The sequence below is a fragment of the Lytechinus variegatus genome, chromosome 1 (assembly GCF_018143015.1).
Source record: "Lytechinus variegatus isolate NC3 chromosome 1, Lvar_3.0, whole genome shotgun sequence".
Taxonomy (NCBI): Eukaryota; Metazoa; Echinodermata; class Echinoidea; order Temnopleuroida; family Toxopneustidae; genus Lytechinus; species Lytechinus variegatus.
The window spans coordinates 72,094,086-72,117,987 of record NC_054740.1 but is presented as its reverse complement, the minus strand read 5'-3'; the positions used below and the strand labels follow the sequence as shown (position 1 = coordinate 72,117,987).

At 36.9% G+C, this 23,902-nt stretch overlaps 3 protein-coding genes and 1 long non-coding RNA gene across 4 annotated transcripts; 2 read left to right on the top strand and 2 right to left on the bottom strand.

The window, feature by feature from the left end:
- Nucleotides 1–294: 294 nt before the first annotated feature.
- LOC121422066 (protein FAM133-like) lies at nt 295–23,870 on the bottom strand. Its single transcript, XM_041616876.1, has 8 exons — nt 23,733–23,870; nt 10,934–11,031; nt 9,635–9,713; nt 7,851–7,916; nt 6,754–6,795; nt 2,558–2,626; nt 1,731–1,820; nt 295–916 (listed from the first exon to the last, which is right to left on the bottom strand). The coding sequence occupies exons 1-8, from the start codon at nt 23,754–23,756 to the stop codon at nt 830–832; spliced, it is 555 nt and encodes a 184-aa protein (XP_041472810.1). The 5' UTR covers nt 23,757–23,870; the 3' UTR covers nt 295–829.
- On the top strand, nt 15,978–19,496 carry LOC121422046. Its single transcript, XM_041616854.1, has 2 exons — nt 15,978–16,751; nt 17,893–19,496. Exons 1-2 carry the CDS (start codon nt 16,658–16,660, stop codon nt 19,494–19,496), a joined length of 1,698 nt encoding a protein of 565 aa, XP_041472788.1. The 5' UTR covers nt 15,978–16,657.
- On the top strand, nt 19,564–22,951 carry LOC121422035. Its single transcript, XM_041616843.1, has 2 exons — nt 19,564–21,858; nt 22,494–22,951. The coding sequence occupies exon 1, from the start codon at nt 19,564–19,566 to the stop codon at nt 21,529–21,531; it is 1,968 nt and encodes a 655-aa protein (XP_041472777.1). The 3' UTR covers nt 21,532–21,858; nt 22,494–22,951.
- On the bottom strand, nt 21,710–23,336 carry LOC121422073. Its single transcript, XR_005971074.1, has 2 exons — nt 22,947–23,336; nt 21,710–22,581 (listed from the first exon to the last, which is right to left on the bottom strand). It is a non-coding gene; the product is annotated as an uncharacterized LOC121422073 (long non-coding RNA).
- Nucleotides 23,871–23,902: the final 32 nt, after the last annotated feature.

Here is a 23,902-nt window from a genome sequence, read left to right as displayed (position 1 = left end):
AGAATACCTACTGATTATCCAAGCGTGAAGACATATCACATAAATATGTTATCAAATTATTTGGGAGAAGATACTCTTTCTAACCACATGTAAAGATTATGCGTTCTGGGTCCCATAACACAAAGGTTAGCGATAAATCGTAGACTTGATTTTCATGATTGATTGTACATTATAGTCAATGCAAGCAATCTTAGAAAAATGTTCTACGATCATTGCTAAGCTTTGCGTTACGGGCCCCATGTCATATTTTTTCCTTGAAATGGGGATTTGTGAGGTGTCAAAAGTTTTTGGGGAACTCACATGGTATATGGTATCTCCCTCAAAGCCAATCACATGGAGACTATTCATTACACACAAAATATTTAGTTTTCCTGCATGGACACTGTAAACATTCTTCAGTGACCTGCTATTAATAAAGATTCCAAGAATCGATTACCAAAGTGATTACGTCCTAAAGTCAATGTTATATTGGCCTGGATCTAAATGGTTATAACAAGGCCAATAATACATCTACTTCAGTAGAGCCTATTCGGTATTCACTTGGTGTAATCTTGGTGCCATTTTGAACCTATTCCTACCAATTTGGGATTTGGATGTTTTCCAACATACTCGGGAGTATACATGTACAAAACAATTACGGGTAATTGCAAAATTTGTTTTTGTGACGTCACACTTTGGTACCCTTCATCTCTTTAACACTTGTATATATATATATAATTGTCTAGAAGTACCTCTTCATGCCATTTCATTTGTATCAAAATATTTTGGCAGGGTAATAACATACTGTATTCACAAATAAAGGCAGTACCACACAACGTGATAAAGAAATTCAGTCCGACGGATACGATCTTTTTTCTTTCCTTTTCTTCGACTTTCGGTGCTTCTTGTGTTTGGACTTCTTCCTCTCTCTTGATTTCTGTGAAAACAAAAGATACACTCATCATAGTCAAGCACAGTTATCAAATATAAATCTTTAAAAAGAAAATTATCAAACAAGTGTACATATATCAGTGTTGTAGTCAAGGCATCAAGCCGCAAGACCAAAGCAAAAGCATTGACCCTCAAGTCCAAGGCATTATGAAACTTCACAATTAAATATGGAAACAATGGCAGAATTTGAACTTTTTTAAATATGCTCATTTTCTGGTGGGGTTCATCAACTTTCTAGCACCACTGTACAAGAAACCAGGAGCACTGCACAACAGGTTGCATAAAACATAGAGGTAAACAAACTATGTTTATTTTAAAGTCAAAGAATGCTTGTGCCATGTTTAGGTGCTGTTTCAAAAGGTAAAGTCAACCAAAGCAAAAAGATGATTTGAACAAACAAGAGAGAAATCAAACAAGCATAGCCATGAAAATTTCATCAAAATCGGATGCACAATAAGAAAGCTATGGATATTTGAATTTCAAAAAAAAGTTATATGCACTTCCTTGTCAGTATGTTAATGAAGAAACTGATGTTGCCCAATAACTATTTATTTATTTTGTACTTTGTATATTGTTGTTAATCTTCAGCATGATAATTTCATGCTTATATTTCATGAGTTCACACAGTTAGGTTTATGAAAATGAATCAGACTTAAATCTATAATGATATTCTGACAATAAGCCTTGATTTCCAAGACTTTCTTATGCAATCATTTATCACTGCAACTATGTTTTTAGCTTTAAATTCAAATCTAAAACTTTTTCGTCTTGTATACATGTATGACAAAAGTGATACTCACCGATGATATTCTGTCTTCATCACTACTGTCATCGCTGCTATATCTTCGCTTTCTACTCTTTTTCTCTTTGCTTTTCTTTCGCTTCTTCCTCTGTTGGTTGCCATGGAAATCAGAAGCACCAGGATATTGGGATTTGTGTAAGGTATAGGAGGTGTGGAGATAAATTGATAAAACTGAGGTCAATGTCAAAGTTACATCACTAAAAGGATATAGCAATAGAAATTCACATACATTGACATTGAACTTTGTAGCAATGTTTGCTGTGCAATAAGATTGTTATAAGTAGTTTGTGCTAAATTCACAAAAAGGATATAGCAATAGAAATTCACATACATTGACATTGAACTTTGTAGCAATGTTTGCTGTGCAATAAGATTGTTATAAGTAATAAGTGCAAAATGCGCGCTGTTGATTGGTTGAAAATCAAGTTGCGCATGATTTTTAGAGTTGCGTTTGATTGCAACTCTCTGCAACGGGCCCCAGATATATCAGACTACCCAATTCAAAGCAAAATAGTCTTGACAGACTTGCCTGCATTTAAAACACGTTTCAATACAGTAGCCATAATATTTTTTTAATGTATATTTTTTTCAAGGCTACTCTGGTCAACATTTTATATTTCTCCATGTTGAATTTGATGACCAGCATGACCAAATATCAAAAACTACCATAAATCTTTCGAAATTGAGTATATGAATATAAGAACGACTCACATCCACAAAATCATAGCGTTATTTTTTTCACTTGAAATAAACTATCATTGACTTTGGCCATTCTTATATACTCAATTGTATAAAATCATTCAAGGAAAATAATAAAGGACATACCTTTTCTCCTTCAGACTCCGAATCACTACTATCAGAAGATTCATAAGATGATGAAGACGAGGATGGAGACTTGAAACATGAAGAATTTTTGGCAAGATATGCAGTTGAGATGAGGGGGGAGATCAAAGAATAACTAAATAAGAATCATGAAGTTTGAATGGTAAATGAGTATAAAAAATTGCTAAGTTCAATTCAGGAACAGCTTTATTTCTGCACCATGCTGACTTTTTAAACCAATTGTACAAGTTGCTGAAATTTGAAGATGTAGGCTCGTTTGGGTGAAGTACTACCGGTATATGAACAGGAGCCGGGTAAATTGTTACATATATATGTTCTCTCCTTTTTATTGCCTATTTGATGGTAATTCTAATCAAAAGGCCTTATCCAGAATCCTGCAATGTTCTATCAAGAAGTCCTGCCCAACGACACATTGACTTTAATAAACAGACAAAAAGCATTTTAGGATGTGTAGACAATAAGATTTACATTTAAAAATTCGATGTACATGCATAACAAGAAAGTTACAGAATTTCATATATTTTAGCTTTTTTCACTTAATTTTTCTACAGTAGTAACTACATCATACCTGTAATTAATATCTGATATGAGACATATGAGCAATGACGTTTTTAACATTTTATTGACCTACTTTGAAAAACCAGTGGTAACAGTAGTAAAAATAAACTTTATTGCCTGCTGCAAAACAATCAATGGGATTTGTGTTTAAAATAGCAGGTACATGTTATACAGTGCGTCCCATCAAAAAGGAAACCGATTTTCAGAGATAAGTTTCATAATTATCAAACACGTTTTTACTATGAATTTGAGACAAATAGCTTAGCAAATCATTCCCGTATAGCAGGTTACAAACAATAAATATTGAGGCCTATCAGAAACGATTTGCACAGAAACTCACGTAAGTATATGTATCGACTCTCATTTCAGGGATCAGTGAGAAAAACTTTACAAAGAATACAAAAAAATGTTAATGAGTCAATCGAGTAAACATGGTCCTATCATGAATCAATCTTGTTCAGTTTTTTCTGTGCAACCTGATTTGGACATTAAAATTTCAAGCTTGTCTTGCTCTTTAATGCATGAAGTGTTTGTCACATATGTAAGGTAGCAAAATGTAGAGGAATAATTGAAATGTATGATGATGTAAATGAACTATCATAATAAATTTGCATTTGAAGAAAAATGATATGGGAATCCTGGTTTCCTTTTTTCTGGGATGCACTGTAGATTGCTATAAAGAGTGAAATGCTATTAAGGCGTGGCACCTGTGATCGCACTAGCCTTGTAAGCAACTTTGGCAATTGTTTTTGGACATGTATAAGTTATTTCATGATGGCTTGCTATTGTGACAGATAATAAATTGTTATGAATAAAGATATTCTTGGCCTATGAATGATTAGAATAAGGTGATATTTTATTTAAAGGTCAAGTCCACCTCAGAAATTTTTTATTTGAATCAATAGAGAAAAATCAGACAAGCACAATGCTGAAAATTTCATCAAAATCGGATGTAAAATAAGAAATAGTGCTGTAGCTCGGTTCCTTCAACTCGGTCCGAACCCGGCTCGTAAATCTTATCAGAATCATAGCTCGGACCCGGAGAGGCCCGGTAACCCGGTCCGGTTAAAATTGATTTATGTCCATGCAAAAGTACAATGTTTTGACCTACTTGACTCTTATCTGTGACCGACACATCACCTTCTGACCTTGTTCTCGTAAGACATACAAACCCCCCAAGTAATTCACTGTTTATATCATCCAGTAGTAATGTAGAGAGGCTAGGGGATGGAGACGATACAAGGCCAACTAGCAACCCTCACAAGCTTATCACCAGTGCAGCGGTCAACAGCACAGTCTGTGCACCGCTAGTGATTTACTACAAAACATGTGCTCTGAAATGATTTTTTTTTGTGTGTGTGTGTGTGTGTGTGAAATCAAGAGGCAGATTACAAACCACATTGTTTATTGTGTTATCATTCTGGTGACCCAATTTTCAAACAGGCTCTCGCAGAGATTGTTTCTGTCTATCATAGGGCAGATTTTTTTCGGAGGGGTGGAGGTGGCAGAAAGAGTTAATTTCTGAGCGTATTTCATTCTTCATATTTGCTTTGAAGCAATAGAATATTTTACTCAAACTATTTTTTGTGTATGATTTATTTTTATCTGTCTTCTTCTAGCCGTCAGCTACCGGTAATAATATTTTTAATAAAAAAATGAATCAAAATACATTTTTATTTCATATTAAACTTTGACAATCGGTCCAATATCATCCTACCCCCATATCATCCATTTATGCATCTCACACGTTTTTTGTTTTTGTTTTTGTTTTGCTCTTGTACACGTACCCCCCCCCCCCTCTCTCTCTCTCCCTGTAATGGCACCCTCCTATTCTCGTCCTGTCCGTATCGTCCACCCTCTTTGATGTATCCTTTAAATGGGAATTAAATGTTTTGCACCCAGCTGAGCTATTATTTCGGATCACCGACTTTGTGGAAAATGTCAACACAACAGGGTTTTTTGGGGGGAGGGAGGGCTTTTATGGTTAGCAGAAAAAAATGGTATAAAAGATTTCTCAATAAACCGGACAAATTATTTTACCAAAAAGAGAGAAATATTCTGCATGTCATCACAGTCATAATATCAAAAGGAAAACTTCTTGAGTTATGACCATGCCTAATGGACCAACTGGCCTTTACTTGTAAACAAATTGGACATTCTCACCCAGTGAAACCATTACTCTCAGCCAATCACATGACCAGTCAGATGATATCACATGGCAGGTACTGTGTGCATGTGCGCCGTAAGCCGGCTAGCTATAGGATATCATCTCCATCCCTCACACAAGGCCATGACTCAGGAGGTCCCATCTTGATAGGGAAAAAATGAAAATAAGGTAGGGATGGTTGGCCTTTGACCTGTCCCCTCGACCATCACACTAGGTGGATGGATTGCTTGTTAAAAATAGTTTCACAACTTTTATTGCGGTGACAAATGACACCTCAAATATTATCAAACAATCCGGGTTTATTTACCGAGTTCGAGGGATTCAAAGTGAAACCCGGTCCGTAAATTTCCGAGCCGGTCATTGCCAACTCGGCAGGATTCAGCCCGGTAAACAATCCGAGCTACAGCACTAATAAGAAAGTTTTGACATTTCAAAGTTTCGCTTATTTTCAACAAAATAGTTATATGAACGAGCCAGTTACATCCAAATGAGAGAGTCGATGATGTCACTCACTCACAATTTTTTGTTTTTTATTGTTTGAATTATACAATATTTCAATTTTTACGAATTCGACAATTAGGACCTCCTTTAATACCTGAAGCACAAAATGTTAAAATAATGGAATTCCACGCGTTCAGGGAGGAATGAAACTTCATTTCACATGACAATGACGAGAAAATAACAATATTTCATATAATAAAATAAAAAAGAAAGAGTGAGTGAGTGATGTCATCAACTCTCTCATTTGGATATAACTGGCTCGTTCATATAACTATTTTGTTGAAAATAAGCGAAAATTTAAAATTCCATAACTATCTCATTTTACATCCGATTTTGATGAAATTTTCAGTGTTATGCTTGTTGAATTTTTCTCTTTTTATTCAAATCAAGTTATTGTTAGGGTGGACTTGTCCTTTAATAAAAGAACCTCTCTTTGCTCTATCTTTCATTTAGAAAGAGGTTATTGATTATAATGCATGGGCCTTTGAGTATGCTAATTTACAATATACTGACACCAGTGTGTTGGCTCAGTTGGTAATGCGTTCGCCTCACAACTGGGAAGTCGTGAGTTCAAGCCCCAGCCGCGTCAGACCAAAAGATGTTAAAAAATGGGAGTTCCTGCTACCCTGTTTGGGGTTAAATGATTTAAGGGATATAGCAACATCAATCTGGCGCTGGTCAGTAGCTGCCAAGCCCATGATCAATTGATAAAAATACATTTTAAATTTTCTATTTCGGATTTCTATTTCAAACATGAATATATGGATTCTTAAAGTTATTGTGATTATCATTATTATCATATTCACCCTTACTACTTGTTTTGACATGCACATGTCTTAGGTTATCCCATGACAACATCATTGCTGGCACAAACTTTTACATGTACACACTTTATCATTGGTATTCGGGTAATGTCTTATTATGCAATTAAGTCTCATAACTTTTCACTCACCCTCTCTCGTTTCTTCTTCTTCTTTTTTGTTGATTTCTTTTCCTATATTAAAAAGAAAAGGAACAAAAAATGTATTCTCTGTTTTTGATGCAAAGTGAAAAATCAGAGAAAAACTTTACCTGATTTTGCATTTTGGTAGATAAAACAAAGTAATAAAATCTTACTTTTAGCTTTGTGCTTTTGTTTTCATTTCAAAAGATTTTTTAATCAATTGCCCTTCTATTCACAATCATTCCCACACACAATGTTTACAACACATCTTCAAGAAAAAATGACTCAAAATTGAAAAATAACGGAAGAAATTACTAGATACAAGCCCCAATTTTTATCAAATTTTTCAGTTTCAATGAAATTAAGCTGGATTTACTACTGAAAAGTGTTTATTCAATAATTATAATGTAAATTACTGAAAAAGTCTTTTGAACTGGATTTCAATGCAATGCTTGTAGGATTATGACATAATTGGCCTCTGGATTCATTCATTGCAGTCATGCCTTACTTTGGCGCAAGTCAAAATTTACATCACTGCAAAGAATACCCCTTGATCATTCGAGTGTTAATATATACCACATACATATGGTATCAAAATATTTGGGAGAAAATACTCTTTCAGGTCATATTTGTGTGTTCATCACATATTTATTCCTTAAATTTGGGATTTTTGAGGTGGCAAGTTTAGTTTTACTCACACGGTATAATGACAAAATGCTGGGAAAACAGGGACCAAAACTTTGAAACTGAAATTGTGAAACAGGATCTACATATCCAATTCATGGGTTCAACTAACCCAGGGAGCTCCCGCCAGCTGCGATCGAGACTGGGGTAGGAGAGAACTTTTCGTTTTTTGAAGTTCAGTCTGTGCCCAGATGTCAGGAAAACTGCCACTCGTTAGACCTTCATCCATATAATCGTGGTAAGTGCATAATTTCTGTTTTCACAATTCATTTGGAGAAATATTTAGACCATACATCATGTTAGTCCTGTGAGTATGGTCAAATACATGGTAAGCCCCTGCACTCCCGGCCGCGCAGCGGGCGGGAGCTCCCTGGGTTGGGGTTCAACATGCTAGAAAGATTAATAAATGCATTTTTTTTTACCTTTTTCTTTGTGCTCGATGATCCAAGCTGCTTCTCTCTATTCTTCTTCAAGTCTTCTCTGAATTTCTGAAATGACAAAGTTAAATCATTATTTAACAAGTGGAATGCCTCTGGCCGTCTCACCTGCACCACGCGGTTCAATATAGCAGCAGTGCTGACTTTGAATACTACTCTAACTCGCACAAGATGTTCAGTGATACATGGTTACTCTTATGTCCACTTTTTATGAACTAGACCAATAAACTTACAGAGATATGATGGTTATTCAACAAAAAACCCCAACATGGCCAAAGTTCATTGACCTTACATGACCTGTGACCTTGATCATGTGACCTGAAACTCGCACAGGATGTTCAGTGATACTTGATTACTCTTATGTACAAGTTTCATGAATCAGATCCATAAACTTTCAAAGTTATGATGGTAATTCAACAGATACACCCAGTTCGGCCAAAGTTCATTGACCTTTGACCTTGGTCATGTGACCTGAAATGCGCACAGGATGTTCAGAGATACTTGATTACTATAATATCCAAGTTTAATGAACTAGACCAATAAACTTTCAAAGTTATGATGGTAATTCAACAGATACCCCAATTCGGCCAAAGTTCATCGACCCTAAATGACCTTTGACCTTAATCATGAGACCTGAAACTTGCACAAAATGTTCAGTGATGCTTGATTACTATTATGTCCAAGTTTCATGAATCAGATCTATAAACTTTCAAAGTTATGATGGGAATTCAACAGATATCCGCAATTCGGCCAAAGTTCATTGACCCTAAATGACCTTTGACCTTGGACATGTGACGTGAAACTCATGCAGGATGTTCAGCTATACTTGATTAACCTTATGTCCAAGTTTCATGAACTAGGTCCATATATTTTCTAAGTTATGATGACATTTCAAAAACTTAACCTCAGGTTAAGATTTCGATGTTGATCCCTCCAACATGGTCTAAGTTCATTGACCCTAAATGACCTTTGACCTTGGTCATGTGACATGAAACTCTAATAGGATGTTCAGTAATACTTGAATAACGTTATGGCCAAGTTTTATTAACTAGGTCCATATACTTTCTAAGTTATGACGTCATTTCAAAAACTTAACCTCAGGTTAAGATTTGATGTTGACGCCGCCGCCGCCGCCGCCGCCGTTGGAAAAGCGGCGCCTATAGTCTCACTCTGCTTCGCAGGTGAGACAAAAAACTAGTTTGAAATTATGTAGATTACTTAATATATGTTTAAGAAAAATCCTTCACTTGCATGCATAGTAATGAGCCTCTCATCACACCATGTCCAAAAGAGATCTAATGAAAACATGATCTATGAAAATGGCAAGTCCGCCCAGAGAAAAATATGATTTGAATAAAAAGTTTACTTATTTGTTTACCAGCCAAAATAGGTTTTTAAAGTTAATTGACACTTTATATCATAAATTTCTTAACAATTTACATCTAATTTTGATGAAATTAAGTTGGTTTAACTTTTCTCTTTGTATTCAAACCAACTCACTGCTGGGGTGGACTTCCCTTGTAAGAATAAATTAGAAATGCACTCTCACACATTCACGCATTTCAAACTTCATTCTATATCAGTGCCTTCCTTTCAGCAATCCCACATTGATTATTTGTGAGTGAGCAACTTTAGGCAGAGTTTTAATATGTAGCCTCTAGATAATGGAAATATATTCTTACACTGGTAATTTTTCAGTATTTGGCAACAATGAAGTTCTCATGTATATCCTTTATCTCCCAGAAGGCCATAACAGGTACAATACTTACCTCATTCATCTTGTCTTCCCAGAAGGCCAGACTGCTTGATTTGGCTTCTCTTTTCTTCTGCTCTTCCTGCCATTCTTCCCTGTGTAGTTAAAACAATTCAAAATTTAGGATATTTAGTTTGAATTTAATACTTCCTTGAATAAAACTGGCAGTATCTTAAAGGGGAATGAAACCTTTGGAACAAATAGGCTTGTGTAGAAACAGAAAAATCAAAGAATAAGAATAAAGGAAGTTTTAGAAAAATCGGACAAATAGTGAGAAAGTTATGAGCATTTGAATATTGCAATCACTAATGCTATGGAGATCCTCACATTGGCAATGCGACAAGGCTGTGTGATGTCACTGATGAACAACTTTCCCTTTGGTGGACTATAAAATACCCTCAAAATGTCTCTTTTTGCTTTTTCTTATGATGATACAAACTCTTTATCCATGATGTATTCTTAAAAAATATGTATTACATGCCCTCATGTAGACAGAACACATGATCTATGGATAGATGTGATAAAAGAGGCAATTCTAGTGAAATATATACTTAAGTAATGGGGAGAGTTGTTCACAATTGACATCACACGTCTTTGTCGCATTGCTAATTTGCTATCTCCATAGCATTAGTGATCGCAATATTCAAATGCTCATAACTTTCTCATTATTTGTCTGATTTTTCTCAAACTTTCGTTGATCTGTTTCTTTGATTTTTCTGTTTTCACTCAAGCTACAATGTATCTTGTTCCAATGGTTTCATTCTCCTTTAAAAGGGAATCCAAACTTGGTCATAAAATTATTTATCGTACATGAGGAGAAAAATAAGACAAACAGAATGGTGAAAGTTTGAAAGAAACAAGAAAGTCATTACTGGTTCTTTTTTACTGACATCCCTGCAAAGGCTGCAACTATGTAAATTTCAAGTTGACATTTTGTTGGGTAAATTATTACAATTAGCTGTGAATTTAATCAATCAGTTCTTTGTATGTTTGAATCTGCTACAGTACTAGCTTTTTGGCAGATAATAATATAAAAAAAAATTCCACATTCAAGTTTATTCAGTCTGATTTATTTGGACACAGAGTAGAATTCACTTACTGAAGCCATAAAAAAATAGTACAACACTCCCCTGATTGGAAGCGTTATCCTGGTCATTTTGATTCACCTCTTGGGAAAAAAAATTTGATTTTCCTCTGTAATGTTTATATCCTGCCTTAGAATGTTTATTTCTATTTATATCTATCTGTAATAGAATATGTTATGTGTGATTATTACTGTACAAAGAAAAAAAAAAAACACCGGAAAGAATATTACCAAGTAGGTCTTGGGCGACTCAAATACTCCGAGATGGATGGTCCAGCTTGAGGTCTTGGCCCTGCTGCTCTAGCTGCCGCTATTGGGTTTACAAATGCCTGTTGATATTAATGAGAAAATTGATTCTTATGAATTAACGAAATCATCATACACATGTACCATGCTTTAAACAATTTACTTTTCAATTCAGATGTAGATTTCTTTTCATTGGTCATACATGTAAATGCTTAATACTGGAAATTCATATTGTTCCCACATTAAAGGGAAATGAAACCTTTGGAACAAGTAGGCTTGTGTCGAAACAGAAAAATCAAAGAATACATGTAAGAACAAAGAAAGTTTGAGAAAAATCAGACATATAATGAGAAAGTTCTGAGCATTTGAATATTGCAATTAATGCTATGGTGATCCTCCCATTGGCAATGCGACAAGGATGTGTGATGTCACATGTGAACACTTTCCCTTTGATGGACTATAAAATACCCTCAAAATTTCTCTTTTTGCTTTTTCTCATGGTGATACAAACTCTTTATCCATGATGTATTCTTTACATGCCCTCCTTTAGAAAGAACACATGATGTACTAATGGATGGGATAAAAGAGGCAATATAAAGTGATCGCAATATTAAAATGCTCAAAACTTTCTCGTTATTTGTCTGATATTTCTCAAACTTTTGCTGATCTGTTTCTTTGATTTTTCTGTTTTTACACAATCTATCTTGTTCCAAAGGTTTCATTCTCCTTTAAGGGTTCTAGATAACAGCTCACAGTGCAAACAAGCATGCCAAAGTGAGCAAACTTTTATGAGATGCTCTTCAACCCTCTCCAAGAATTATTCTACTCAACACCACCATTCTTTTGCCGTATGACCCTTCCCTTCCTCATTAACGATTCCATCCTGAAGATGAATCTTCATATAAAATTCATGCCCATCGCCTGTACTCTTCACATGCTAACTAATGAGCTACATGTAGATTCCATCTCAGTGCATGATCATCTCATCTATCTATACTATTGACTGCGATTTATCGCTAATCTCCAAAGAGCGAAGGATCAAAACAGAGAGAGAGAGAGGTTCTGGGTAGTGGAGTATGTCATAATATGATACATGTACATTACTGAAATTGTCAAGAACACATAAAAGCTTTTAGAAATTGGCATTGCTGGAAAGCAGAGAATTTCTACTTTGATAAGTTGATGACAATTTCGGAAAATAAAAAGTGTCTATTTTGTATACACTGTAGTTACTATAAAATCAGTCCAATTTTGGCATATCAGTTGTAATATAACCTAAGGGTGCTACATAGGCACTTGCCCGATTGCCTGGGGCAAGTGTTATGAAGTAAAGACCAAAAGTACTTGCCCAAATTGGGCAAGCATAAATCTCAAAGTAGAACGACAACAATTAGGGTCGATATGATATATTGACCCTAATTTTGGTCATGGCAGGCAAGATAAAATCACTTTTGAAAAAGAAATGCAATAACACAGTAGATAAGTTCATGTCAAAAGAGAGAACAAGGACAACGGTTTATAAAACCGCAAAACTTTCTTTTGGAGAGGTAAATTTCAATGATTTTTCGGGCAAGTGAAATAGATTTTTTGACAAGTAGGCTATATATTCAAACTATTTAAAAATTTACCGTAAGTAACGGTGTATTAACCGCACCCGTGTATTAACCGCACCCCCAACTTCGGACTAAAAAAAAAAAAAAAAAAAATCTTCTCACATTTACATGCATATTTGAGGTACGAAGAAACAAAATCTAAGTTTTTAAGAGTTCAAAGTATCCAAAGAGATTACCGGTATGCAGAAATACCGGTATGCTGTTCTTGATCAATTCATCTACAAATGTCAGAAAGAAAGAACGGTCCCGACAATATTGGCAACTTACACACTCGCTCACCTCACAGTCACAGTGTACACACATACATGTAGCACTGCCATTATATTGCAAACTACGATACAGTACAAGTCATGCCAGTACATCTTATCAAATTATGATCTGTGTCTTTCCCAGCGTAGGAGGAAGAAACATTCACATTTCTTGCATCACAATCTCACAATCACTTTCAGAAATTTGATGTCTTAGCATGAATTTTGGATACGGGATTATAGGAAGGTTCAAGAAACAAAGAAATTAGCATTTTTTCCAGTTGTTTTTTACGGCTTTGTGCCGTCTCTCTCGTGCGTGGTTTACATGGTATCTTATGAAAAGCAAACAGGAAGGAAAAAAAAACAAGCTGGCGCGAAACGAGACTTTGAATAGCGCCAGCTTAAGTCGCACTATAACCACATTACAACGCAATCTATAATCTAAGCTCACTCAACTCTCGCTCAGCGGTGACAAAATATTACCGAGTATGCTTGGCGTCTCTTTTAAATTAGCCAGGGAACTTCACTACTTTGGATCGAGAATAAAGTCAAAATTAGTGTCATGAAGGTGGGTGCGTTTGTTATGGAATAATATTGCAATAATCGCTTCCCATTACCCGCGGCTCATACCCCTCTAAACGACATTGCCTGGGCGGCTACGCCCGGCCACTCGATGTGTTGTGAACTGGCAGACATCGTACATGTACGGGAGGGGTTACGGCGGGCTGGCTCAGACCCGTCACCGTGTATAAACCGCACCCCCGACTTTTGCTTCTACCCCGCCGAGAAAAAGGTGCGGTTAATACACCGTTACTTACGGTACTTGCCCGACTGGGCAAGTGCTTCTAAAAAGTTATGTAGCACCCTGAGCCTATTTGTTAAATAATAATTTTTATCTAGAACTATAAATTACTCTTCAAAACAGCATTTTGTATCATCGCTAATCGAAGAATGGTACATCATAACGAAGCGGTTCAAGGGTCAGACCTATTGTATTTGCTTTGTTGACAAATGGATCGAGGGAAGACACGAGATCAGTCTGGTATACACTTGTAATAGTATTGATAAGTAACTAACATTCAATTTATCACCTTTTTAATTTTATCAAAAATTGTTTGACCTTCATACGCATTAACGTTTGGCGAATGCACTTGTTCACTGCTACCACCCTGCCTGTAGGGAATCTACAGGTAGGCCAATGGTATGCCAATTTTGTACAGAGCACACACTTCAAAAAATCATTAAAATATCACTTTTGTGACCAAAATTACTAATTTCCAAACAGTTGCAATTGATTTCTCATTAGTAACTTAGGCATAATTTTTGTATTCACCAGAGCGCTCAAAAACTTGAATTTTTGGCATATTTTTGTGTACGCCCTCTATTGGTGGAAAGTAATATGGCAAGAAAATTTTCATTTTTTGATCCCTATTTCTAATTAAGAAAAAATGATTTAAAGAATCAAATTTCAATAAGAGCCAAGGTGTATGAATAATAGGTGTAATGGAACCTGACAGTGTCAAAAAATCAAACATGACTTGCCCCAAAGAAAAAGAGAAAATAAGCCAAACATTGCCACCCTAATTTTGCCACACATGGAGATATAACTGAGAACAAGGTTATAATATATTATAACCTTGTTCATTGAATGAGTGGGCGAATGAAGGTTTAAAAATAACTTAAAATCACAAACTTACGTGATTTCTAATTCTAAATTTCTATCTTCAAAGACAAAGATGGATTTCCTATCTAGGGAAATCCATCTTTTATGATTTGTCTCTTAACTTATAATCAATATGGGGGCATATATGGGAGAAAACTATCGCCTGGTTTCCCTTACTTCTCAATCCTGTAAGATAATGGAACATCTCATCTACAAGCACATCATCAAGCACCTTGAAAGTAACAACTTCCTGAATGTAAATCAACATGGATTTCGGAAAGGCCGAAGCTGTGAGAGTCAACTTGTCCTGACCATTGAAGACTTGTCACGGTCACTGGACCAAGGATCACAGCAAGATGTTTTGATACTAGACTTCAGCAAAGCCTTTGATAAGGTACCTCATCAAAGGCTTCTCCTTCAACTACGAAAGTGTGGCATCCATGGCCAACTCTTACGTTGGATTGAGATCTGGCTGACAACTAGAACACAGAGGGTAGTAGTTGATGGGGAGAGCTCGGACTCGGCAAAGGTATTATCAGGCGTGCCGCAAGGGTCCGTTCTCGGCCCGTTACTCTTCCTCATCTATATCAACAACATCTCGTCAAACATATCTTCGAATTTGAGGTTATTTGCGGACGACTGCATCCTCTACCGGACAATCAATTCCAGAATTGACTCAGAAATCCTCCAGTCTGATCTTGACAGGCTTTCCAACTGGGCAGACAGGTGGCAAATGGAATTCAATGTGTCCAAATGCTATATACTACGAATTGCAAAGAAGAGACGGAATCTGATCCCCCAAGCGTACACGATAAATGGTACTACTCTGCAAGAGGTCAAACAGCATCCTTACCTCGGAATAGAACTTACTCAAACCATGTCATGGGAGAGTCAAGTGGACAAAGTAGCAACAAAAGCGAACTGTATGCTTGGAATGATTCGTCGTAATCTATCTGGCTTTTCTACTAAGAAAATCAGGGAAGCAGCTTTTACCTGCCTAGTTAGACCACATCTGGAATATGCCTGTAGCATATGGGATCCATTCTTATCTAAACACATCAACAAATTGGAGGCTGTCCAAAACAGAGGAGCGAGGTTTGTCACAGGCAAATATGGCATGGATGTGCATGTATCTGACCTAAAGAGAGAATTGGATTGGCAGCCGCTTCAACACAGACGGTTTGTATCCAGACAGACGTTGCTCTACAAGTCCATCCATGACCGAGTCGCTATACCCAGACCTGAGTACATTACTCAACCAAGGAGGGCCCTAAAGGGTCACCATAGACTCTCCCTCTCCAACATCAGATGCAACACCGACATCTACCGTCATTCATTCTTCCCGAAAACCATCCGGGCTTGGAACCTTCTTCCTCCTGATGTTATTTGCTCCAAGACCCCTGAGACATTCAAAAATAAACTGTGGGATACTATCGTGAAAGGAATAATTACTATAGTCCCTCCAGTCAATTGCAAAGTGGTGGGACTCAACTCCAAAATGTACTAAAAATAGGCATCGCACAGAGTGTGCGCTAAGAGTCTGCTTGAGACGCTTAAATTCATCAATGCATGTGCAAACATAATTATTGTACCTTTTAAAAACATTCCTGTGTTTTTTTAAATAATCATTTTCAATTGATTACTTCACCTCCAGTTTCTTGTATCTGTCAATGTACTCTGTCTCAATTTTCACTCTTTTTCACGAAGAATGAGCATTTTAAATCAATATTTTACTCTAACAGACTGCCAGTGCACATACCTGACTGAGACGCTGGGCGTATGACTCGGCGTCTTTTCCAATGCGCACTGAAAAAACTAAAAACATCCCTCCAGAAAATCGACGTTCCTTTCATGTTACACTCCAAATATGTTCATGAAAATTCCATATAAGGACATGTTGACCTTTCTGAATATGACCCTGGGTTCTACTTCCTTGGAAACCAAGTTTGAGTCGAGTTATGGCCGATTTCACCGCGTAGCGTAGATCCGTCATATCTCCACAATCGAAACGTATTTTGGAAGTTAGAATATAGCTTCTTGACGGTTGGAACCTATATTTTTCAGTCATGTAAAAGTTTTTTGCTGAACCTGAGTGTAACACCCGCGAAAATGACTTTGAACAGTGCAAATTAATTTTTCATCCAAACACTGCTCGATACGCGGTACGACGTTCTCAGCTGTCACGATGGCTTCTGCCGCGGCATACGAACGAATACTCCACCACACTGGATGGACCGCCGAAGAAATTCACTCTCTTGTACACGAAAGGACATGTCCTGGTGAGTAGATTTGTGTCGATTATATATTTTCAGTACCTATTTTGATTGATTTTTATCGTGAAATGGTGTGAAAGTGACTTGAAATGTGAAAATAATCGACCTGTTTCAGACTTGTCGTGATTTTTTTTGCCATGATTTTCCAGGGGGGAGCGCGCGTAGAATTACACAGCCAATGTATCGTCGTCCACGTTCCCCGACCAATTTTATTTTTTACTGCGCATGCGCAGTACGAATGCCGGCAATTCGATTACCTCCCTCTGAAAATTAAAGCTTTTCATGTAATGAGCTTTTCTACGCTTTCTTTGTCAATTCGATAGTGGTGAAAGCCTTTTTTGATACCCGGAAATTAAAAAAAAACAAGATTTAAATTTGAAATCTGACATTGCTTCTTTATTGTCATAGATACTTAATTTTGTTGTATTAATTGTGCACACTGCAAAGCTCTTATGTTGCCTTTCCATCATTTGCTGCCAAAAGCAGTGTGGGGGGGTTACATGCCATTACAATAGGATGCAAATTTGACTTCCAAAACATATCCTAAACAAATAATTATCCCTCAATTATCCCTCATTCTCTGAATTCATTTGATGAGTATAATTTTATAATGATTTGTATAACACCTTTTCCCCTTTATTTTGGCAATTTTAAAATCCTTTTCCTTGTATGACATTCAGTGCCCAGTCACAAAAATAACTTTGCAGGCTTACACAATCATGAACAACAACCTTTTTAAATGCTTTTAATAAGTATTGTGTACAGTTTTCTACCTTTTTTATGGCAGTACCCCCACCCCCAAGTTTAATGTTTCTAGGTCTAGTCTGTGATATTATACACAATATAATTCTGTTCTTCGCTTATTTCTTAGTTTGATTTAATTTTCTTGAAAATATATTTTCCTTCAATAGATTACTATTAAAGCTCGCAAGTACATCAATACCTTTTAATATCAAAGTAAGCAAAGTATTAATCAATTAAGTAATTTTGTTCAATTAAAAATTGAGTGAAGAACATAGTCATAATGAATGTCATTTTTTTAGGCCCCCCCCCCCCATATTCCTGTTCTATATGTTGTGTTTATTTTTTCCCTTGTTCAATTAAGTACAATTTATTTTTTTATAATTTCTTTCTTTTTAAATCACAGATCACTGGTGGAAAGACCCAAGGCCAACATATGGACTCATTGAAATCATTCGAAAAACCGTTGATGACAGTGACAGATTGAGCTATCGGAAGGACTTTATTCCCATTTTGAAGAACATGGGTATCAAAGAACCTAAATGCACATTACCTGGAATCCTGTATAAAGTAAAACGCACTGCTCTGAAAGCAATCACTGCAAATAATTTAGCATCCCTTTGTGAAGAATTTACAGAATTTTTGGGGCCTAAGGATGTTATTGGTTCATCATGTCAACAGTTGGGAATTATGCCCATTTGGCTAACAGAAGGATGCAGTGCTTTACATGGAGAGATCACAAATGGGATCATTGCGGAGCTATTTCACTATCGCAGACAAAATTCCATTCCTTGGAAGACTGTTCTTGATAAGTGGTGGTGTGGGTTGTTTCCAGAGAAAGCTGATGAAGTACACGTGCCATCAATGGGAACTGTCCAAAGCAGCTGGAAAAGCGTAGCTGAAAAGAAAAAAACTTTAAGTAGGGATTCAAGCAGAGAATTGCTGGAGGAATTTTTAAGAACTCCCTACAGCTATCCAACCAAAAAACCCACCAAAGAAGAGCAACTGGAAGATGACCCTACCAATGAAAATGAGCCTCCCCTTGTGACTCACAGCAACAGTGGGGATGACACTTTGAACGCATGTCATGAAGTTTCGTCTCCTTACATGTTAAGAAAGCATGGGGATACACTTGCTGTTCTTCATGAACTTTTGGAGACTGAAAAAAGGGAGAAAAAAGGGAGAAAAAAGAAAAAAAGGCAGTTGCTTGAAGTGACAAGTGAAAGAAACAAAGCAGAACAATTGAATGAAGAGAATGCAGCAAAAGTCAATAAGGCAGAAGGAGTTGTAATGGAAATGATGAAGAGCCACCAAAAGGAATGTTCCAAATACCAGATCAAGTTGAAGAAGGCTGACGAACTGTGTAAGCAGTTAGAGAAAGAAATTTGTTCGCTTTCCAGAAGCAATGTTGTTCGTCGCTTAGCAACTAAAGAGAAGCAACTTGACAGAGAAAAGGGACATGTGTCTGAGCTGCAAGATGAGATCATAAAGCTTAATAATGAAGTTGATGAGCTTATGAGGCTGAAAAAGAACAGAACAGAACAAGTGAGGTACAACACAAAGAAGCGAACGGAGATTGAGAACAAAATGGATGCAGAGAATGTACAATTGAAGGAACAGCTGAGGGAAATTGAGAGGCAAAATGATACACTGCGAAGTCAGTTAGACGAAATAATGGGTGACAAAGAGATATCGTGTTACGAAAACGGAGCGTTTTCATCTGACATCAGAACTGTGTGTTATGAATTATTGGCGAAGGGAATCAGTCCACGACACATATCTGACATCATACGTCTGGTTCTGAAGAGGCTTACAGGCCTAAATTGTGGAAGACTTCCAAAAGCATCATGCATCCGTTATATGACATATGAACAAGCCCTTCTTGCTAAACATGTAGCAAAGGATGCTGTAGAGAAGAGTTCATGTCCTGTTACTCTGCAAACAGATGGCACAACTAAAAAACATCAGTCGTATGTCACAATGTTAACAGCCACAGAATACGGTACTTAATGGACTTAGCCTCACTGAAGTCTTAACAGAAGATGCCGATACACTCCTGAATGAAGCTGTGTCAGCCATGAGAGAACTTCTGTCTCTGGAAGTCATCAGTGCTGAAACTGAAAAAAGGGCAGAACTACTACTTGCAAAAGTTAAGAACACCATGACTGATCGGTGCATTGTAAATAAGAAGTTCATAAGGCTGTTGGAGGAGTGGCGACAGAAATTTCTGCCATCTGTCATTGATAATTGGGAGGAACTGTCTACCCAAGTAAAGGAAAAAATGGCAAGCGTCAATGATTTGTATTGCGGAAAACATCTGGTGCTGAATTTCCAAGAGTATGCTACAGCAGCACTACAAGCATGGGAAACTGTTGAATCTGCTGGAAGGAAGCTGGGACGAGAGTCGCACATCCCATGGAATAAAAAGTCAGAATCTGCAGCAATGCTGGCAGTTAGAACTGTTTGTGAAGCATTTGGACCAGATGCACATCCACAGGCAGGTTGTCCCCAGGAGTTCAAAGCCTTCACCAAGCAGAATTATCTGAGAGCTTACAGGGGTAATAGGTTTAATGTTCCATTTGAAAATTCAGCTGCCACTTATTATCATTACGTCAACAACCATTTCAAGGATGTTTGCAACACTTTGCCTGCCAGAAAACAAAGCAATACTCTGATAAAGTCTGTCATGTGGGATCTTGAAGACAACATCATTCTCGGAGGCATTAGGGCAATGGGCATCCTATGTGTTCATCTTTCGACTCCACTCATGCATATGATTGAGAGCAGAGGTCATGTAATGGATACTGACAGATACTACACTAGGCTTCATGACTTTGTGTATGAGCAAATGGAAGACCCTACTGATCTCTTGAATGATAGTGCAGTATTGTTTCCTGAATATCCACCGAAAGAGAATGAAGTACACAAAGGTTTGTACAGTGAAGTGAACGAAGAAGTAGACTTCTACGCAAAGCAGTCAATCATCATCATCTTACACAACATCTTTGTGTGTATCAAACGACAGCTTGAAGATCACTTACCTGGAGGCAAACACCATAATGTGGATAATAGAGTTCATGAGGAAACTGAGACATGCCCAAGAGACAACATAGCAGCTGAGAGAATGTTTGCTGGGTTGGATTACCTCAAAAGATCAAGACCAAACTTGACAGTGCTTGCGATGCAAGGCATATTGCTGTGGTCCCAAAACAAATCCATGGAATATCTTGATAAGTGTTCTGAGGAAGAAAAATCCAAACTGATCAAAGCTGCCACCAAGAATAAAAGAATTGTTTTGAAGAGTTACCAGGACAAGGTGAAGGAAATGAAGAAGGAAAGGCAAGAGATTATGGACAGACAGCAACAAGCTAAAGAGGAAAAGAAAAGAAAATTGGTTGCAGCAACCGTCCGAGCAACTGAGATGGTAAATAAGTTGTGTGATGGTCCTTGTACTTCAAGTGCTGATGTGGAGTCCATGATGTCTATGAAGGCTCCGTCTGATCAAAGAGAGGCTCTGTTGGCACAGATCGACTACTACAAATCTGTGAACAAAGGATTGGTAAAAGGTGCTTTGTTTTTTAAATCAAAGGCTGGTAAACCCCTGAGCTCATCTGACCTAAGTAACAACCTAAAGGAGATAATAAGAGTTGTTAATTTAGCTCCCATCAGTCAGTCAGAATCTGGTAGATCTGTTATATTCTCTGATAGTGATACTCTTCAAGAAGAAAGGAAATCCTTACGAGAAAAATTGCTATCAAAAGTGAAAGGAAGAAAACGAAAGGAACCTTTTCCTGAGACTGCCATTTTACACAAGAGAATTAAACACAAGTTTCTTCCAGAAGGTGGCAAACGTCTCGTCACATACCATGGCAGAGTTTTGAGAAAAAGTACTCAGCAGGACATTGAAGAATTGATGGAATCAAGTGATCAGGAATATTTGGACAAAGGGTATACTTTCTACACCCTTATGTACGACAGTGATGAGGACCTGTACACATATCCTCTGGAAAAGGAATGGGAGGATAATTGTCTGGAGATTATGTAAACATTTATAATCATAGAACAGAAAAGGGAATATAGCCCTTTCTTGAAACTGCATTCTACACAAGAGATTATAAAGAGACAACTTTATTCCAGAAGGTGGTTAACATCTTGTCACATATCGTGGCAGATTTTTGAGAAAATTTACTTAACAGTACTAATGGACATTGAAGTGGAGACTTGATGGATCAAATGAACTTTATTTGGACAAATGATATACATGTACATTTCACACCTTTATGTACATGTGTGACAATGCTAAGGACTTGTACAAATATCTTCTGGAAAAAGAATTGGAGGATGATTATCTGGAGATGTGGCAGGCGAAGAGGTATGTGTACAAATGTACCGTAAACTGGGGTGACTTTGGACACAACAGAAAAAATGTTTCATTTAATAATGATAATAATAGTTACATTTATAGTGCCTAGATACCAATGTATGAAGCGCTATTATTAAATGAAATAATACTTGTTTTCTATTGTGTCCAAAGTCATACCACTTTACTTTCCATTTTGGAAAGATTTGAGTTGATCTACTACAAATATATGTTATTTCATTCTCTTTTCATTTTTATGTACACAATAATAATAATAACAAGCTTGGCATTTGCAATATTACTTGTCATACCAACAGACTCGCTTTTAAAGTTTTGGTATGAATGTCTTTCAATCTAATGCAACATTCCACCTTGTGAACTAAGTTTACAATTACATTACAGTTTGTACAAATATACAGGTCTGCAAATATATACTGGGCATAGTCTTAGTAAAAGTCTGAACATAAAATAGCATATATCTGGAATATTATTTTGATGCTTGAAACAAATCTCAGTGTACATGAGATAAGATAGACATATGCCGCTAGTTTTAAATTGTATGTCCAATGTGTTCAACTACCAGACCTTCAAAACTTATCAGGAAATTTATGAATATGCCTTGAATGGCCTCATCTTTTTCCCATCAGGTCGTCAGTTCATTGTTGGTTTCAAGTTCCACTTTCTCGATCTGATCCCCTTGGTAGTGACTCCGTGCCAATTAATGGACAAGCCCATCTGCAAAACAAAAGCAAACATGTTCAACACTGTATAGGTAAAAATAGAAGTGTTCAAATGTTACAGTTTACCTTCTATATTTAATCCATGTGAACAAGACAAACCATGTGATGGCGCTTTGGTTGTCATTGAACATTTCATGAATTATGTAATATTTTATGTGCATAAAATGTCTAATTTGAATAATTAATGAGCTAATTTGCATATTCTTGATGATAGATTAATAAAATGTGGTCAAAATGAAAGGTTTTAGTGCAAGAAGACATCATGCCAAGTTTCATGGCATGAAACCTAATATAACTTGAGTTATTGCATTTATGCATATTAATTAGGTCTAATTTGCATATTTCGAAGTGTTTTCTTACGTTGCGGATGAGTGATTTTGAATAATTGGTCCCGTTCCGGAGACTGTAATATGGCGGCGACTTACTCTGATGATCCCATTTGAGCAGATTCCCTAGAACACAAGTGCTGTAGCTATGGACAAGTGTTTTTAGATATTATATATTCATATTTGTGATATAACAGATCCTTGAAATTGCCCAAAAAGCCGTTTTTTTGCCTTTTAGGGCAATTTTGATGATTTCCGGCAGATTTTTGCCCTTTTCCGGATAACTTAAATCGGCCATAACTTTGCAATACATTGGTCATTTTACTTGAGGTTTGTTTTAAAATAAAGCTCTCATAAAGCTCTGTAAGACAGAATGGTTTTTGAAAGGATATTATCTTCTTTAGATTTTTGTGTGTTATCCCTACTAAAAATATTGAGCTCTCTCGATCGCTAACGTTCTTATTGGTCATCAATATCCACTTGAGGATCAGGACCAGGAACTTCACAGATTCAGACAGTGAAAGGCTCCATGATGAAGAAGTATACCGTAGGCCTACGTCAAAACATTTTTTAAAATATCATGGATTGAGTCCACAAGTCCAGGCTACGTATATTCGCTCGCCGGCGGCCCGGCCGCGCTGCCGCTAGGGCCTATGGCTATGGCTCTGTCTGGGACGTGCAGGGACGCTCCGATGGCTGCGAGTGCGAGATATTGAGAAAGCTGAAAATTGTGCTTCATTTAGTTGGTCTAGACGGGTGCAAAAACGCACTAGCATCAAGACAAATACTAGAAAATGAAAAAATATATAAATTATCTTACAACTCTCGTGTCTCTCTTTCCCATTGGACTGGTCTAATTTGAGATCTTCTGACGGTAAAATTGGAGTGCGAATCACTTGTCACGATAACAGCGTTGTTCTAAAGACTGTAACGATGAAGAGAGTCCTCACTCGTGCGATTCGTAATCCCCATACTCACTACACGTCACCG

Bases quoted from the DNA above. Each gene is read 5' to 3' on its own strand.
- LOC121422066 (XM_041616876.1), bottom strand. From the start codon at position 23,756: ATGGGAAAGAGAGACACGAGAGTT. The intron at 11,032-23,732 runs GTAAGATAATTT...TAATATCAACAG, and splicing joins GAAAGAGAGACACGAGAGTT to GCATTTGTAAACCCAATAGC. The intron at 2,627-6,753 runs GTGAGTGAAAAG...TCATGTTTCAAG, and splicing joins AGAAGAAGAAACGAGAGAGG to TCTCCATCCTCGTCTTCATC.
- LOC121422035 (XM_041616843.1), top strand. From the start codon at position 19,564: ATGAGAGAACTTCTGTCTCTGGAAGTCATCAGTGCTGAAACTGAAAAA.
- LOC121422046 (XM_041616854.1), top strand. From the start codon at position 16,658: ATGGCTTCTGCCGCGGCATACGAACGAATACTCCACCACACTGGATGG. The intron at 16,752-17,892 runs GTGAGTAGATTT...TTTAAATCACAG, and splicing joins ACACGAAAGGACATGTCCTG to ATCACTGGTGGAAAGACCCA.